We start from the raw sequence: 18575 nt of genomic DNA on the forward strand, positions 1-18575 counted from the left end.
GCCCACATCATTCATAACACGGCCAGAACAGCTTTGGATATGATGTTGAGTACCTGCTCACAAAGATATTTGGATATGTTCATATTTTCACCGTCAGAGTAGAAAGACTGAAGGGCTTTTGTGAGTTTGTTGGCCAGGAGTACCATAACATTTTAGGACACAGCCATGTTTGCTGGATGTCCATGCTCCCTGCTCTAGAAAGAGTGCTGAAAATGTATGTGCCATTGAAATACTTTTTTATTTCTGAAGACAAGTGCCTTGTTGTCCTGAGAACAATGTTCGAAGATCCACTAACTGAACTTTGGCTGGCCTTTGTCCATGGAAACTTGATCGTATTCAGTGACACGATCAAGATGCTTGGAGGCCAGGACCACTGTGCTGTGGACTCCGCTGCAATTCTGAGAAACGTTAAGGCAAAATTGACTGCAAGACGTGATGACAACTTCATTCCCTTTCTCAAAACATCTCAATCATTCTTCACTATGGCTGTGAACTATTGCAAGCATGGGGAAAGCACACAGATAATCTAAAAGATTTACAGGCAACCTCTGCGTGAAGAGATCCAGAAGGCAGCAGCCACACTGCAGGAAAAATGCCCCAATGTGACCATCAATGAGGATGCATTGTGTGACGAGGTTACTGGCCTGCAAGAGTTCCTAAAGGGGGGATCGCTTGAAGAATGGAAAACATCTGAGACACCGCTTAGTCAGAGATGGAGCACGGTGGTTACCCACTTCAAATAGAATGACATCCCACACACTAACTTGGCTAGATTAGCGTCTGTTGTCATGTGCTTACCTGGAAGTAATGCACCAGTCGAGAGAGTGTTCTCCCAAATTAATGATCTATGGACAGCAGCAAGATCTAGGTTCACTGTTCCTACCATCAAGGCCATGCTTACAAACGTCAACCTCCCCTGCCAGGAGTTCATGGAGAAGCTGGCCAAAGACAGCAATCTTGAAGAAAAGACATTCTTCTGAGAAAAATACAGATTAGGTTGGTTTAAGTATATTGTGTACCGTAATTTCCGGACTATAAGCCGCTACTTTTTTCCCACGCTTTGAACCTCGCGGCTTAAACAATGACGCGGCTAATATATGGATTTTTCCCGCTTTCAAATTAAAAAACAAAACACATTCTGTGACGTGCTCAGTTTTTTGGCGGCATGAAGCTTTCATTAGACCAATGAAATTGCCGAACGGGTTAAGGTCAAACAACTTTTTTGTTTACTGTTTAGATTAAATCGAGCGCGCTCAAACTTCCCATCATTCTGATTACGGTAGTAATTTTGTCACCCTCATCATGGCAAAGACACGGAGAAATGCATATGATGCAGCTTTCAAGTTGAAGGCGATTTGATCTGGCTGTTGGAAAAGGAAATAGAGCTGCTGCACGGGAGCTTGGTCTGGAGCAATGACTTTCTTGGTAGGCTACTGTTTACTGCTAATTTTTTATTTTTGTTACAAGCCGTGTTTCGTTAAAGCCTGTGTAAAGTTCATTTGTTTCAATGTACCGGTAGGCACCTGCGGCTTATAGACATGTGTGGCTTATTTATGTTCAAAATATATATATTTTTTAAATTCACTGGGTGCGGCTTATATTCAGGTGCGCTTAATAGTCCGGAAATTACGGTAGTTACCAATCTCATCAGCATCTTATTTCTTTATTATGTTATTAAGTATTTCACATATACTATTGTCTATTTTTTTTCAATTTTGCTCATGTTCTCTTCTGCTCTTATTCTACCAGGACCACTGAATGGCAGTTCAGATCGGACAGTTCTGTCTTGTCTGTAGTGTTTCTGTAATACAGTTGTTTTCTCTATCACAGTGTGCCTGTTAGACTAAATACATGAAACCGGAATTGTCCCGCTTTTTTATTGCATAGATAATAACATTGGATATTTTAATTATATATTGACCGCCGAACTGGAAATGTCCCCGGTTTTCATTTCAGAAATCTGGTCAACTTAGTGTAGATAAATGTGGGTTGTTCCTAGCTCCAACAGTGCAATAGTATCTAACAATTCACAGCAATGCACAAACATCTAAAAGTAATAGAATGGAGTTAAGAAATATATAAATATTAGGACGCACAATGTCGGAGTCGAGATATCAAAGTGTACAACAAAAACGTAAACAATACATTTTTCACATGCAAATACCACTTTTGGGAGTGCTCAAAGCATTTATTTTTCAACTCGAAGCAATGAGCCCAATCAGTCCATCATAAACAACAGAGTAGGCTAATTAGTCCATCGTTTTTGGGTTATACTCAGGTAAAACAATTTGACTAATCTATATTTCCATATTTCTAAGTTCTATTTTTGAAGACAAGGGGTATTATATTAATTGGAATGACTGAAAATATGACTGACTGTTGTTTTTTTATGTAAAGATATAGCCTAATCATATTATTATCTGTAGAAGAAAGCAGTGAAGCCTGCATAACCAACCCATTAAGTAAAATGCAACGTCCATTTATGGACAGCTATGTAAACTGTAACACTAAGGTAACCTACCTAAATGACTACTGACCCGTAGCACTCACGTCTGTAGCCATGAAGTGCTTTGAAAGGCTGGTCATGGCTCACATCAACACCATTATCCCAGAAACCCTAGACCCACTCCAATTTGCATACCGCCCTAACAGATCCACAGATGATGCAATCTCTATTGCACTCCACACTGCCCTTTCCCACCTGGACAAAAGGAACACCTATGTGAGAATGCTGTTCATTGACTACAGCTCAGCGTTCAACACCATAGTGCCCTCAAAGCTCGTCAATAAGCTAAGGACCCTGGGACTAAACACCTCCCTTGGCAACTGGATCCTGGACTTCCTGACAGGCCGCCCCCAGGTGGTAAGGGTAGGTAACAACACATCCGCCACGCTGATCCTCAACACAGGGGCCCCTCAGGGGTGCATGCTCAGTCCCCTCCTGTACTCCCTGTTCACTCATGACTGCACGGCCAGGCACAACTCCAACACCATCAATAAGTTTGCCGATGACACAACAGTGGTAGGCCTGATCACCGACAACGATGAGACAGCCTACAGATACCTGGCCGTGTGGTGCCAGGACAACAACCTCTCCCTCAACGTGATCAAGACAAAGGAGATGATTGTGGACTACAGAAAAAAGAGGACTGAGCACGCCCCCATTCTCATCGACGGGGCTGTAGTGGAGCAGGTTGAGAGCTTCAAGTTCCTTGGTGTCCACATCACCAACAAACTAACATGGTCCAAGCACACCAAGACAGTCGTGAGGAGGGCACGACAAAACCTATTCCCCATTAGGAGACAAAAGATTTGGCATGGGTCCTCAGATCCTCAAAAGCTTCTACAGCTGCACCATCGAGAGCATCCTGACTGGTTGCATCACTGCCTGGTATGGAAACTGCTCGGTGTCCGACCGCAAGGCACTACAAAGGGTAGTGCGTACGGCCCAGTACATCACTGGGGCCAAGCTTCCTGCTATCCAGGACCTCTATACAAGGTGGCATCAGAGGAAGGCCCTAAAAATTGTCAGACTCCAGCCACCCTAGTCATAGACTGTTCTCTCTGCTACCACAAGGCAAGCGGTACCGGAGCGCCAAGTCTAGGTCCAAGAGGCTTCTAAACAGCATCTACCCCAAGCCATAAGACTTCTGAACATCTAATCAAATGGCTACCCAGACTATTTGCATTGCCCCCCCCCCCTTTTAGACCGCTGCTACTCTGTTGTTATCATCTATGTATAGTCACTTTAATAACTTAATAACGTATTACATGTACATATTACCTCAATTTCCTCGACTAACTGGTGCCCCCCACATTGACTCTGTACCGGTACCTCCTGTGTATATTCTCGCCATGGTTATTTTACTGCTGCTCTTTAATTACTCGTTACTTTTATTTCTTATTCTTATTCGCATTTTTTTACATTTATTTTATTTAAACTGCTTTGTTGGTTAGGGGCTCGTAAGTATGCATTTCACTGTAAGGTGAATACCTGTTGTATTCCGTGCATTTCATTTGATTTGCATGTTATCAGAAAACACACAATTTGATTTAACATTGATGTATCCTGCAATAGATACATTTTTATCTTCTTCTAATGCCTCTTAAGCAGGTTGACGTTTATTGGGATGAGTCTTGTCCTTGAAGCAGAACTGACTGAGGCTTTTTGGTCTTAATTTAAGGTTAGGGTTAGGCATTAGGGTTAGCATTGTGGTTAGGGTTAAGGTGAGGGTTAGGTTTAGATTTAAAATCAGATTTTATGACTTTGTGGCTGTGTCAGCTTCTAACCTGCACCTCTTAAGGGGAAAGAAATCTAAAAGTAACTGAAACTAATGAGATTATATGACTGAGTTTGGGTAATCCAAAAGTTACTTTCCTGATAAAATGTTTTGGACATGTAACTGTAATGGATTACATTCAGAAAGGAATATACCCAATCCTGCCAATATGACAGATTACAGACAGTAAAAAAGTTCAGCCATATATAGCCTGAATTGATCCTGCACATTGGATCTGTTAATCTGGAATAGATCTCAGGACAGGGGAACCAATGCCATGATTCATTAAAAGAGGTGTGCACAAGCATTGCCCTTTCTGGCAGACAGTGTGTTACCTTCCACTGTGAGAGAAACTCCTCTTGGGAATTCATGCTTAAGAGTGCAGAAAACTGTATATTATCTTTTTGACAGTTGAGCTGTTTCACTTTCTTTTTGTTTATGGAAGATCCCTTTGAGACATAAGATGGTTCAAAGACAAAGACCAGCTTGCAGTGTTGAAGCAGACAGTTTCAGAATCAGAGAGAGGTCACATGCACATCCTTCCTGTCCTTTCCCTCTAATTGGGTTTCTCGTAGAGATCTTTGCTAGAAAGTCTAAGTCCCAGACCACCCCTGTCTAGTCTGTCCTCTAGCTGTGTGCTGTGTGGAGTGTGCTGCTATCTTGCTGAGATAAAGTCTTCTCTCCTGCCAGGTCTTGAAGTGGGTGGAGGAGACAGTGCAGGCCCTGAAGGTTCACCTGCTCTCCTCCAATCATGACAGCGCTCAGGAGAACCAGTGGGAGGTGCCCTTTGACCCCAGCCTGAAGGAGGTCACTGTGTCACTTAGTGGACCAGCACCTCAGATCGAGCTCAGGGATCCCCTTGGTACATCATGCTTTCATTATGTATTTTCGCTGTATAGATAGCAAATAACGTTGTCAATACTTGAGAGTAATACTATATCCATCAGTGGATAATGCTGAGGGGAGGACGGCTCATAATGGCTGGAAAGGAGCTTGTGGATTCCACTCCAGCCATTACCATGAGCCTGTTCTCCCCAATTAAAGTGCCACCAACCTCCTGTGATATCCATTTTGCTGAACATTTAATGTTATTTAAAATGTTGCAATGATATTGTTATGTCTCAATTGCTTAGGTCACACTGTTAGAGTGGAGCAGGGCCTCACAGAGCTGCTGAATATCCCAAACTCTGCCCGTGTTGTCAACCTGAAGTTCCCCCGACCTGGAGCCTGGACTCTGAAGGTACTGTACCGTAGATCCTCCTGACATGGTTGTGATCATCCTGCATTGAGAATGAGAACTGCTTTAGTCACCTCTGAGACAAAATACAACAACTGAATGTCCTGTATGTCCAGGTGGGCTGCGGTGGCCGCCACACTCTGAGAGTTACAGGGGTCAGCAATCTGGACTTCCGGGCTGGGTTCTCCAGTATACCAGTGTCTGAATTCAACCATACCAGGGAGAGACCCATCAAAGGTAATGTGTGCATGCAATTTTATATATTTGTATGTATACGTGATTGCATTGAATAACGTTGGGCTCCCCTCCCCGTCTAAAGGAGTTCCAGCCCATGTGCTGCTGAAGTGTACAGGACTGAAGCCCCCAGGTCAGCTGAGTCACATGGAGTTAGTGTCAGGTTCAGGACGCTCCCTACGCACCCTCCCCGTGCCTCTGCCCTCTGACAGGGGCAGCCGAGGACTCTGGAGGGTTCCAGAATTTCACACTCCTTCCCAAAGCTTCTTCCTCAAGGTGACAGGGAAGGATGAGGAAGGGTACCGCTTCCAGAGGTTGTCCAGTGTCTCCTACACAAACATCATCCCAGGTAATCATCCCTCTCCTCAGTCTCCTCCCTAGTGTCTCCAAGACAGACCTCGTCCTTTGTGTGACCTCTTCCCTCCTCTCTTTTTTGTCATGACAAAGATCCCCCAGCGGTGAGCATGCCCAAGGTGGTGAACGGCTTTTATATGCTGCCCGCTATGATTGGCTGTTCGGTAGAGAGCGACGTCCCCTATAGGCTGAGGTTCACCAGGAGTGGAGTTGCTATTGGGGAGGAGAAGTTGTTCCAGTGAGTCTCCGTCTGTTCTGTTTGTTGAACACACTATAACACTTGACTTTCCCTCCTTTTGGATGGAACAGCCATATGCACTCAATACCCGCTGTAAAACAGCTAATTAGGTCATGGGGTATGACACAGTGCACTGTTTGCAGTTACCAGCTCTGCAAGACATTATTGCCGATAGACTCGGTTGCCTTTTATTGCTGCATCAATCAGGAGACGGGTATACACAGTAGATTTTGTGTACATTACGCATTCGATTGTGTCATCTTGGAAAATTAACAAGCGTTATTTCTTTCTCCCTCTGTTCTGACACTCTGTTTTGAATTACATACATGAAATAATGCCGACCTCTGACGAGAGGTATTCGCTGTGTCTCTGTGCCAGAGAGGACCATCTGTCAGTGGTGTAAGACGGTATCCTGTTCCCATCATCACTCCCCTGCCAGCTAACTGTTCATGTGTCTCAGGTTCTCTGGCAAAGCATTTTGGGAAATTCCACATGCCTCAGGTGAGGATGAGGGTCCGTACGAGTGCATCGCTCAGAGCAGCGCAGGACTGGGACGAGCGCTCACACAGCTGACCGTGAGAGGTATGTCAGAACACACACACACACACTCACAGTCACAGATCACTTGTAGTACTGTAGCTAGTCAAAGCTTTCCAAAATACTTATCTTATTTATATATTGCTGATTTAAATACCACTTTGAAACAAAACATGTATTTCCAAATGTTTACATTGACAGTAAAATGAACTGTTTTGTCCCTGCTCATAGTGTGTTGTTTGTCTCACTGTGTTGACTCTGTGTTTCCCATGAGACAGAGCCTACTCCGGTGCTGAAGGCCCCACTGAACGTGAGCTCTACTGTGGGGGCTGTGGCTGTGATGGCCTGCCAGGTGGAGGGCTCCATGCGCCACAACCTGACCTGGCAGCGGGCAGGCCTCACTATCTTGGCCCACTCCGGGAGGGTCAGGGTCCTGCCCAACTCCTTCTTGGAGATCAATGAGGTGCAGCCCCAGGATGCCGGCCAGTACCAGTGTGTGGCCACCAATGCCAACGGAGACAACCGAGTCACAGTGTGGCTGCTCGTCCCAGGTACTGTAGCTCACCGCACTCCAACCACACTGTACTGATCATCTGCTTAAACACTAAACACACCAGGGTATCCGCCATACCTCCTCCAGGCCTCTGGCATCTGCTTTCCATTACTGCCTTAGTAGCATGACTTATCCACTTCTCCAGTAACGCTCCCAGTCAGAACATGTTTGAAATCAGCCCAATTGATGCAAGTCGAAAATTGCAGCTTTTATGATGGGCATGGACTCAGATGCTTGTAATGCGTTTGCAAAGGACAAACAAATTTGAAACATGCCTCTGACTGCGATCCGCTGTGATCATGATGTCAGGCTCTCCCGGTCAATCACGCTCTGCCCCCAGACTAGCAGGGGTTTACCACTGCTTAGCCATGATCAGCTCTGCCTGTAATAAATCATTACTCATACAAACATGACTGGGACATGAGTCATCAGCTCTTTCCTATGGATCCTCTCTGTCTCTCTGCAGAGGCCCCTTCTGTGGTAGTCAGACCCCAGAGACAAGCCTTCTCCAGGGGTTCTGAGGTCCGCCTCGTCTGCACAGCGTCCGGTTCCCCCCCTCCGCAGCTCTTCTGGAGTCATGGAAACATGTTCCTCACTAATCGGCCAAGGTAAAGGAACTCTTAGCCCACTCAACACCTACACGACAGCAGCTGCAGAGAGTTGTTTGATTCTATTTTAACAGCCTACCATGAATATACAAATGTCACATCTCGTTTGCTTTATTTTACAGTTACAGCTAACCACAAACTATGTTATTCCAGATTTTTGGTAAATTTACGTGATATGGCTGCCAATAAATACATTTTCAAAAGAGATTGGACATACTTGGACATCTAGTGATGAAATTCACCAAGATACCTGTATTTGTAATCATCTAAATCAATAAAAATGAATTCCCATGACTGATGTCTGTCTTACATAATACAGGATGAGTATATCCAACCATGGAGGTCTAACAATCAGAGATGCTCTCCCCGAGGATGCTGGGAACTACACCTGCCTGGCAACCAACGAGGCTGGAACCGCCACTCAGACTGTGTCTCTCAATTATGCAGGTGGGTAGAGATGTGTATCAGTTCCAGTCCTCACGTTGAGTGAGAGAGCACTATAAAGGCTATGATGTGGGCTTTCCATTTAAAAACTAGTTCTTTACCACTTTTACCACACGCATATATTTTCAGTTCAGTCACTTTTGAATGGTTTCTGTGTGAGAACTTTTGTTGAGTGCTGTTTGAATTATGTGTTTGGACTATGTTCTCTAGCTATGTTCTCTAGATTGACAGTGGCATATTTCCCTGTCTTTCACAGTGGGTTATAGCTTCCCTGTGTTGGCAGGGTTGACACTCCTCAGGATGTATTTTTAGCCTTGCTGTTATTGAGTGCTTGACAGAGGACACAACACTGATGGACCATGGCAGCTTCTCCCTGGTGTGTGCTTGTATTATACTCACTTTTGTCTGGGAGTGTCATTTTGAACAACACTGATCTGTCAAGACACCATGAAGCTGGCTCTGGCAGGATGCACCATCACATCCTTTCAACTGTCTTTCTCTCTGGGCTCCTGTAGAGCTTGTCCCTGTCACGTCTCTGCAGACGTACGAAGCGTGTGAAATGTCAGACAGCGATACTTCTATTTTTACCTCCTGTCTGAGCCGCTGCCCAGTCAATTGACTGAATTAAATTCACAATGATTTGCTATTCTGACCACGTATAGCATTGTGAGCATGTCTGCCGATTTGGCAGATAATACAAACGTTTTGATCATGTTTATTATTTCATCTTTATCTTGGTTCACCCTTCCTCCATACAGAGGAACCCAGTATCTGGGTGGTGAAACAGGTTGTGTTGGTGGAAGTTGGAGGTGATGCGACCCTGGAGTGCCGAGCCACCGGAGTTCCTCTTCCTCTGGTCAAATGGTCCAAAGGTAAAACACTGATCACTTGTGTGATACGTTGCCAATAGTACACTAGATAGGATCATATCTAATCACTTGTTTAATCTGTTATGATAAATGACATTCATTAGGTCGATATTTGTCTGTGTGTCATTTTCTTGTCGTTTCTCAGGTGATCTACAGGTGGGCTCAGTTCCTTTTGCTGAGCAGGACGTGCATCACGGGACGCTGCAGATCCGAAGGGTGCAGGAGATGGATGCTGGGGAGTACAGCTGTGTGGCGAGTAACCCTGCTGGAACCTCGTCTGCTACTGTTATTCTGGAGGTCGGAGGTGAGGGCAGCCATTTTAGGCTTACTGAATTAATGCCACTTTCAGATAACCAGTAATAATGGTAAGACATTGCATCCTTTATCTAAACCAAGTAGGTGTAATACAGAATATTGATGTATTTTGAACAGAGTAGTTCTATGTCCTTTTTATACACTGTATTTGATTATCGAGAACTTCACGTTGATCTCCCACTCTTTCTTCCACAGCGGCCCCTCTATTCTCAGAAACCCCAGTTGACATGACAGTGGATGTGGGGGAGAATGTCACGCTGCCCTGTGTCGCCCGTGGTTTCCCCTTGCCTACAGTTACTTGGCGTCTAAAGGATGGTAGAGCCATCATCTCTAAAGCATACAGCAGCGGTGGCACGGTGCAACTAGAAACAGGGCATCTCCTGATCCAGGGTGAGTCTTATGTCCCTTTCCCACTATTCTTCTTTACACTATTACACTATCCCGCTATCCCAATAATGAGTTCCTTACCAAAACAGCAGGCACCAAAGAGACCACAGCCCTCCATTGGCACCAAGTGGGTGACTGGCATGGCTGACATTCTTTGGGTTCATAAACATAGAAGAGGTGGAGCACCTCAGGTCAGGATAAAGCTGGCACTGCAGAATGAATAGAGCGTCTCCCCTTTCTCCCTCAGCGAGGGGAACTGAGGCGCTTTGAGGGCCTTAGAGAATTGATAGAGACTTTTATGTCAAGTTAGGGGTGAGTGAAGTTCAACTGTATAATGTGGATATAATATATTTTGGACCATGCCTTGGTCAGAGAGGGAGGGAGGGAGGGAGGGAGGGAGGGAGAGAGAGTTGTTGGTATATCTATCCACAGCTCAGATCCTAAATGTTTATAGGCTGGGTTCTTTTTTGTTGGGGAGGGAGAAACAGTACTATTTGCATGGCGAAGTGGACTTCCATCACTGGCCCCATCTGTGTCTATGTGCTGATCTGATTTTCTTAAATGGCAGCAGATGTTTCTGTCTTTACCTGGCGTTGTTTAAAGGAAGAGAGTCCAGTGGTCTCTTTATTAATGCCTCAGATATGTAGGCTACATATTGTACCCGCGTTGGACAACTTCGTTTTCACCGTTTACTCTTCACGTGAGTTGACATCAGCCATTTAGACACTTGCAATGTAATCATGTTTTCATCTGTCATCACGTGGTCTAAGTAAAATATACTGTTTAGGACATGTCGTAGAGGCAGCTGTACTACAGTGTGTCTAATTGTATTGATACATTTTTTTAATGAATCCTAATGACATTATAAATAAACCAAGAGAATGCCAGTAGATGATTGAGCCAGAGTTGATGAAATCTTACAATGAAAACGATGTCTAGCTAGTATGAACTTGTCTATTCTTAATTCCATTACTTGCACACGTAACCTGTCTCATACTGAGGTTTGTGTGGAGATGCCATCCTGTTCAGTGGAATCTGTATTTATTTGATCACGGTAACGGTATTCTCAGAGTAACTATGCATCTGTCCACAGATGTCTGGTTGGATGATGAAGGCCTGTATGTCTGTGAGGCCAAGAATCAGTTCGGAACCATCAGGACTGAGGCCAGAGTCAGTGTCGGTGGACTGGGTATGAACTCGTGTTTGTGTTCAGTCTTACCTTTCTCTGCTGATAGATAACACCAGTATCCATTGCTGCCTCTCCCCATAATAGTTTCAGTTTGATCCTGCATTATTTTATCAGCTGCTGCTTTGTATTTCGGTCTGTCTGCTCATGTAATGATATCCCCCTGTTTTGTCCAACAGAGCCCCCTCTTTTGGCACATGGTGCCCCAGTCATCACCACTGGGATTGGTCAGTCCCTGAGCATACCCTGCATGCTATTGGATGGAATACCCCTGCCAGAGAGACACTGGACCCACAATGGAAACCAAGTGAGGATGACCTGTCCTGAATAATCCTACATTACTACCTCTCAGAATGTGTGTTTATCATTGCCTAACATTATCCATTGCTGTTCCCTAGCTGCAGCTGAGTGGCAGGAAGTTCCTGAGGAGCGATGGCAGCCTGTACATAGAGAGGGCACTCCCAGAGGATGCTGGGATGTATGTTTGCACTGCGGTGAACGTAGCCGGGTCGGTCAACACATCAGTCAGCCTGGAAGTCCATGGTGAGAGGAGATACGGTTTACAGACCGGTCAAAGGGCTACGGCAGATCCTCTATAGTCGTGGACCATCTAATTAGCTTAGGAATGTGCTGACTATTAGTATGGGAATACAACATCTTGAGCAACTTGTAACTTGAGCACCCTGCGGTGTTATAGTTGAGAGAATGTTTCATATACTCCATGCTTTGATGAAGTCATTTTGTCCATAGACAACAATGACAGACATCCAGATTAGGGTTCATCGACAAGTTGTAATGAAGACGATTTGAGCTAAGTCCAGTGATAATTCTGCTCGCCTTGTTGTCCACGCTCAGTAGACAGCTGTACTTGTGACCTACTTTCCCAGTGCCCCCAGAGATCAGCGCTGGTCCATACCACTACATAGCCAACGAGGGCGTGGCCATCACCCTGTCATGTGAGTCCAGTGGAGTTCCCAAGCCAACTGTTGTCTGGTCCAAGGTAGGATGCTATGCTTTCTGCTCTGAAGATGTTTTTACTTTAATGATGGTTTTGGCTCCATCATACGTGTGACAAATGGCCTTTGACAAATCGCATAATTTAGCACAAGGGAATCTAGTGGGGATTGCAATCACAGCCCATCCATCTTAAGATGAATGGCCACTAACATCATGTAAATAACCTTTAAACTAATATAACACTTGTGTATATATTATAAGGCTGCCTGTGTCAAGGAATGTTTATTCATAGCCTCGTTCCATACATTCTCAGATTAATACACTAGAGTCAAGTAAATTTATATTCTTGTCAGGTGAAAGTGAGTCTGCAAAAGCCATTTTGTGTTCAAAGAAGAAGGGGAAGTTGTACCGTGTGTGCGTGTGTGCGTGTCTGAGAGAGAGAGTTTAGTTTGGGAAGGGAAGGGGGCTCGGCTCTGTAATTATAGCAGGCATCAGAAGTGAATTTGGGCATTGAACCTTTGGCCTAGTTATGTGTCCCAGTGCTGTTGAGTGTGTATCTGGGCCTCACTGTGCCTGCTCTTCCCTCAGGGAAGGGAGCCCCTGCCCAGAGACAGGTCCTCCCCTCAGTCAGACCCTGATGGCTTCCTCCATATCCTCAACCCCACTGCAGAAGATGCTGGCATATATATTTGCACAGCCACCAGTGCAGTGGGCTACACCAGCCATGAGATCAAGCTTAGTGTCAACAGTAAGGGCTGCACATTAACTTACAGCAAAGGCTGTCCAGTGCGAGATGTCAATGGCCTCTCTCCAAAGTGTTTCATTGACAGAGGAAGTACTGTGTAAAAAAAATAATCATAAGGCATTTGACATGTTTTAGATTACAAAAAACGTTGTATGCTTAAGAGCAGACCTGCCTCTGTAAAAATATAATGTTTCCCTTTCCCTCAGCCAAGCCTAAGATCGTAGGTGTGAGTGGTGAGGAGAACACGGTGAAAATGGCTGCTGAGGTGGGCTCTGAGGTCATCCTCCCTTGTGAGGTCCAGGGCAGTCCCTCTCCTCTGGTCACATGGAGCAGGAACGGCCAGCCCATCCCTCCAGTCACTGCCTGGTAAGAGGAAGACCCATGGTTACATAAGAATGTAGCAACAATGCAGTGAAATGGTAAATAGGCAATAAAAGGCAAGTTTCTCACCATACCAAGGTGATTACCTTACCCCTGACTTAACTGACCAACCTTTTACAAGGGACGCTGATTGAATCCGGCTGCTATCTAAAGCAGCCGTTAACTGTTGGAGCTCATTTAGTGGTGCCTTTTGAAGCGGCAGAGGCAGCAGCCTGGCGCTGGGCTGTGTGTTGCGTGTGTGTAGTCGTATGGAACAACTTCTCTGAGGAAGAACATATGGTAACACATGACTCTCTCATCCCTGAATCTGTGGTCACTCAGCACAGGCTTCACTGTCTGGGGGAGTCTGTCTATAGGCCACAGACTAGAGACAGTGAAACCCACCGGCCATGACCAGTCCCTATGTCTCTGGAGGATCTGTGTGACAGTGTTGAAAGCTGTGGTAGTGGTGGAATGAGGATGCTTATGTGGGGCCAGGAAGGAGTGGGGGACAGGGAGGGGGAGGGGTGTGCTGACGGGAAGTAGGGGAGAAGACTGACAGGAGAAGAGAAAAAAGTACAGCCTGTTTGACGTTTGGCTCCCCTGTGGATCATCTGCCATAAAAGAGCATGCCTTCTCCTTAGTCTTTACCAGCCCTGGCTGTCTGATGAGAATAACACAGCTTCACCAACAACCCCTTCAACCCTCAGCACTGGAGCGGACAGACGCAGTCTCTCCATCCAGGAGTCTATCTGCCCCCCATCCTTTGGCCCAGCCGGTGTGAGCAGGGAGAAACTGATTGTTTTGAATAACTCAGTCAGTGGGTGTTCTGAGTGTCTGCTGCCGTAGCCCTGTTCTTCTCCACAGCAGGGGGGGAGGAGAGAGAGGCTAGCCCAGCCCACCCCGGGTCAGTCGGGGAGGCTAGGGAGCTGCACTCAGACCTCTCTGATAAGCCCAATTTGTCCCAGTCAGCATGTATACACAGATGTATGTTGGGTCCATGTCTCCAGTTTGTGCTCAGCTCCCTGCTCCCTACTAAGGTGACTTAGAACTACTTTACTTCTCAGTAGAGACTGACCGCTGCTGAGCCAGTCATTCCGTTTCTATGATGTATGCTACTGGTTGGGTTTGAAGCAGTAGGGGGGCAGAGTCTTTCAGCCACATGTGCAGTGTTGAAATATAGGGCTGTTTGTGGTTCCAGATCATTTCCAAACATGTTATTGATATAATTTGAGTTGCTTAGCAGAGAAACTTATAAATCTCAGAGCATTGTTTACATTTGTGCATATCATCCATTTCTGCAGCTGGGTGTAGTTCTGCTAGGGATCTCAATTCAGTTGAGAAGTTCAGTTACTATTATGCAATATGAAAGGTATTATAAAAGCCAGAACTACACAGGCATGTACAGCACGCACACATGCACACACTCACACATATTCACAAAAATGTAAACAGGGTTGAGGATTTCCAGTGTGACTCCACTGTGAGTAACAGTGTTATACTCCGCCTGACCTCTGACCTCTCTCCATGTCCAGGTTCACCGTGCTGCCTTCTGGCTCTCTGAAGATCACCGATGTCCGACTGATTGATAGTAAACTTTACACCTGCTCAGCAGAAAACCCAGCCGGCAACGTGTCCCTCAACTACAATTTACACATACAAGGTATCTTGTTATGGATTCTCACTTTGTAGGTGCTATGTGAACTTGAGATCTGACAACCTGTTTCACTTCACTGTTCAAGATGATGTCATGCATCTAATAGATATCATGAGACACAAACCTTGTTTGTTTCTTTCCCAGTTAAGCCCAAGATCCAGGCAGCTCCGTCCCTGCTGAAGGCGCTGATAGGCCAGACGGTGGTTCTGCCGTGTGTGGTTCAGGGGGAGCCCAGCCCTGAGATCAGCTGGTTCCACAACGGACGTCCTGTCGGGGCGAGGGACACTGCAGCCCTCAGAATCCACAGGGCCAGCCTCGCTGACCAGGGCACCTACAGCTGTGTGGCCAAGAACACTGCTGGACAGGATACCATGGAGGTCAAACTGGAGGTGCTAGGTGAGGCATCTGATTCATCAATCTCCTAATATACTGTACATCTATTTATTTATCCATTCATCAGATCAGCCCATGCACTCTGTGAACAATTTCCACAGACTGATACACAATGGTGTCATTGTAAATAGTGTTGAAAAAGGTTCACTCAGAACTGACCGTAACGGTATACCTAAAACAGATGTTTTACATTGAGGAAAACACCGTCCCAGCTAAACCCAATGAGTCTCATCGTAACGCCGGCATGTTTTGGACTTCTAACCCCTTTTTAACATTGAGTTTGAGCTTCTGGGTTGTACCATTGGATTTGTCTATTTATTCTGCATCTGTAGATACCAAGTCTCTGTGATTAACGGAGGCTGAGCTAGAGCGGTGTTTGTGTGACAAGGGTGGATCCCGAAGGGGCCCGGGGCCGGGTCTTTTTAGAAAAACGTCTGTAGAGTCCGAAAGTTTGTAGCTCAAACCAATCTATGAAAAGCTGAGACAAACACGCGCATGGTTTGCTCTATGATGTTCACAAGCTACACGAGCCTTCAGAAGGTAAGGCGTTCTTCTACATGGGAAATCCCAGGACATAGCAGAGGTGGGACCAAGTCATTGTTTTGCAATTCACAAGTAAGTCTCAAGTCTTAGCACTCAAGTCCCAAGTCAAGTCCCAAGTCAAGACCATCAAGTCTCAAGTCCTAAACTTTGAGTTTCGAGTCCTAAACAAGTCACATTTGGTGAAGAGAACATTATAATACCCTCCCCCCCGTAGTGATCGACTATTGAGGATCGCTATGGGGTGCAATCGGGCGATGTAGGCTTGTACACAATCACCCAACTTTAACACACACACACACTCTCTCTCTCTGTGTGGTTACAGTAGGCTAACATATGTCAATGGTTTTAGGAACAGCGGTAACATCAGGCAGGATTTAGGCTACCAACTGCCTAGCCAGTTGTAGCTCAGTCTTGGGTGCAATGATCACGTTCCCGCACTGACTGACTGTGTGGAGGCTCATTGATTTAACGTTACGTTAGCCTACATGCTACACTAGTCAAGTAATAAGATATATAGCTGTCGGCTATATTAGCCACGACTTACCATTCTTTGTGCAGCTTCAAATGTCGAACAAAGTTGGAAATTGTTGCGCCTCCGTCTGTAATTTTCTTCCCACATGTTTTGCAAGTTGCAATCCGTTTTTTGTTTATACAGCGTGGTCTTTATATCCGAAAATAATAATTTTGGGTATCATCTTTCCAAGGGCTCCATCTGAATTCACCCACCGACGTTCCTCTGCACTGCCACGCACAACTTTTTCTCAGCTGGCACAATTTGATTGGCTGCTGTCCGATTCAAACTGTAATCCATTAAATGAAGAGTTGATGCGCTGCACACTTTTTTAATAGCATAATTTTTTATATTTGGGCTTGGGGAGGGTATCAAGTCAGGTCGAGTCAAAAGGCTCAAGTCCAAGTCAAGTCACGAGTCATTGGTGTTAAAGTTAAAGTCGAGTTGCAAGTCATCAAGTCATGTGACTCGAGTCCACACTTCTGGGACATAGTGTCCATAATGCTGTAATAAGCTCACATAGTTGCTGTCACAACCTGCAGACAGTTGTCATATTCATTTCCCAGTGAGCAAACCATTTCTGTATTTACAGCATTCATATACATTCGTTTTTGCTTTGGCGGACCTTCATTTTTTAAATTTACATTTGTCAATAAAACTCATGAATGCAACTGTTTATGTCAAATGGTAAAACACTTCATTGTGAGGCTGGATATAAGGGCTGGACATGTCGATAAATGAAAGTCAGATAAATGAAAAGCCCATTTTTGCTGGTTAAAGACAGACTAGACAAGGACTGTTGTCTTTGGAGGTGCTTTCTCTGGAAGCAGCATCATATGGTCAGAATGTAAGTGCAGCTCATCGGGATGTGCAGGGGTGTCATGCACCCCCAAAATCTGAGGGGGCACAAAGTACTTTATGGCTGGGTGGCGGTCTGGAGGGGGGCTAGGCCCCCCATTTGTAAATGTGAGAATTTACCTTTTTTAACCTTTTTCCTGCAATCTTGGCTTATTTTTCTGTATATCTAAGCATTCCTCTTGAGTTGTCTCCATCTGCATCTTTGCTCAAATCTGTGTAAAAGATTGAAAGGAATGTTAGTCTTATTCAGTACATTTAGTTACTGCTCTCTTTTCTAAAGTCTAATAACCTTGCCAGTAGGCATGCCAGCTAACTACTCTAACTTGATTGATAGGCTGAAATAGCTTGTTGTCAGCTAGTTGTGAAGTTGTCAGATGGGAACATATCTGGGCTAGCTAAATCCAACTTCATAAAATTGCTAGGTGGCTATAAGTACAGTATTACAGAGAGAAAACAAATATATATATTTTTTATCCAAGACAAATGTGACCCTGTACCCCTTATGGACATGACGCCTCTGGGGATGTGTGCAACTTACTCCTCAGCCTGAAGTGTCCCACTTGCTCCAGCGAATTGCTAGCTTTTCTGGTAAGATGACTGTTAAGATGCTTTAGGAGGGTGGTCACGTGTGCTAACAAGGCAGAGGTCCAGGGTTCGAGCTTCGTGTGAGCTGAATCCGGAGGAAGTGGTACTCGCTAAGCAAGCAGCGTGAGGTCCTTTAAACAAGCAGCCCTATAAACTCCATTCTATTTGACAAGAGCATGGGTCAGTAGGTTAGTGGGTGTTGATTGAGGGGATATTTGACCTTAGAGGTCAGCTTAAGCTGAGGGAAGGATTAGAGGAAGTCAGAGCTGGAGGTTAACGAGTGAGTAGGGGTCAAAGGAGACATGACTCACATTGTCAGGGTCAGTAGCACAACATCTTCACCCCAACGCTAGGATTAACCCTAGCACTCATGTCTTACCTAATACTACTCTAGCTGAACATTAACACGAAAATCAAGCCTATATCTTATAGAAATCTCAACCTAACTTTGACACATATTATTTACAGTAGCCTTTATAACCCATGACGCTAAATAAACCCTTTGTCTTATTCCCTGTGCTGTCCTAATGCTATACCCTTTACACAGAGGCCCCGTCCTTCGCTGAGCCTGGAGATGTCATCATGGAGAAAGTGTCTAACAGCAAGGTCACCATCCCCTGCCCCGCCGAAGGTAGGATAAGATTTATTTATGTATGTTTTCTGGGGTGATTTGTGATAGAGGGAAACACGTCTGGTGTCAGAAGAAATGCACAATTTACACAGC

At 45.2% G+C, this 18575-nt stretch overlaps 1 protein-coding gene across 1 annotated transcript in view; it reads left to right on the plus strand.

Annotated features, from left to right (window-relative positions):
• The window catches only part of LOC115200051 (hemicentin-1-like), a 78815-nt gene that overhangs the window by 19578 nt on the left and 40662 nt on the right, over positions 1 to 18575 (plus strand). The window contains exons 5-25 of the mRNA XM_029762737.1: positions 4971 to 5142; positions 5414 to 5520; positions 5634 to 5754; positions 5837 to 6100; positions 6199 to 6343; positions 6804 to 6925; positions 7159 to 7431; positions 7900 to 8041; positions 8361 to 8488; positions 9244 to 9357; positions 9500 to 9658; positions 9865 to 10059; positions 11150 to 11245; positions 11422 to 11549; positions 11641 to 11785; positions 12130 to 12242; positions 12788 to 12947; positions 13151 to 13310; positions 14840 to 14967; positions 15106 to 15357; positions 18399 to 18482. Of these exons, the coding sequence (XP_029618597.1) occupies positions 4971 to 5142; positions 5414 to 5520; positions 5634 to 5754; positions 5837 to 6100; positions 6199 to 6343; positions 6804 to 6925; positions 7159 to 7431; positions 7900 to 8041; positions 8361 to 8488; positions 9244 to 9357; positions 9500 to 9658; positions 9865 to 10059; positions 11150 to 11245; positions 11422 to 11549; positions 11641 to 11785; positions 12130 to 12242; positions 12788 to 12947; positions 13151 to 13310; positions 14840 to 14967; positions 15106 to 15357; positions 18399 to 18482 (3208 nt within the window). The remainder of the gene's footprint in view (positions 1 to 4970; positions 5143 to 5413; positions 5521 to 5633; positions 5755 to 5836; positions 6101 to 6198; positions 6344 to 6803; positions 6926 to 7158; positions 7432 to 7899; positions 8042 to 8360; positions 8489 to 9243; positions 9358 to 9499; positions 9659 to 9864; positions 10060 to 11149; positions 11246 to 11421; positions 11550 to 11640; positions 11786 to 12129; positions 12243 to 12787; positions 12948 to 13150; positions 13311 to 14839; positions 14968 to 15105; positions 15358 to 18398; positions 18483 to 18575) is intronic.

The sequence above is a fragment of the Salmo trutta genome, chromosome 9 (genome assembly GCF_901001165.1).
Source record: "Salmo trutta chromosome 9, fSalTru1.1, whole genome shotgun sequence".
NCBI lineage: Eukaryota > Metazoa > Chordata > Actinopteri > Salmoniformes > Salmonidae > Salmo > Salmo trutta.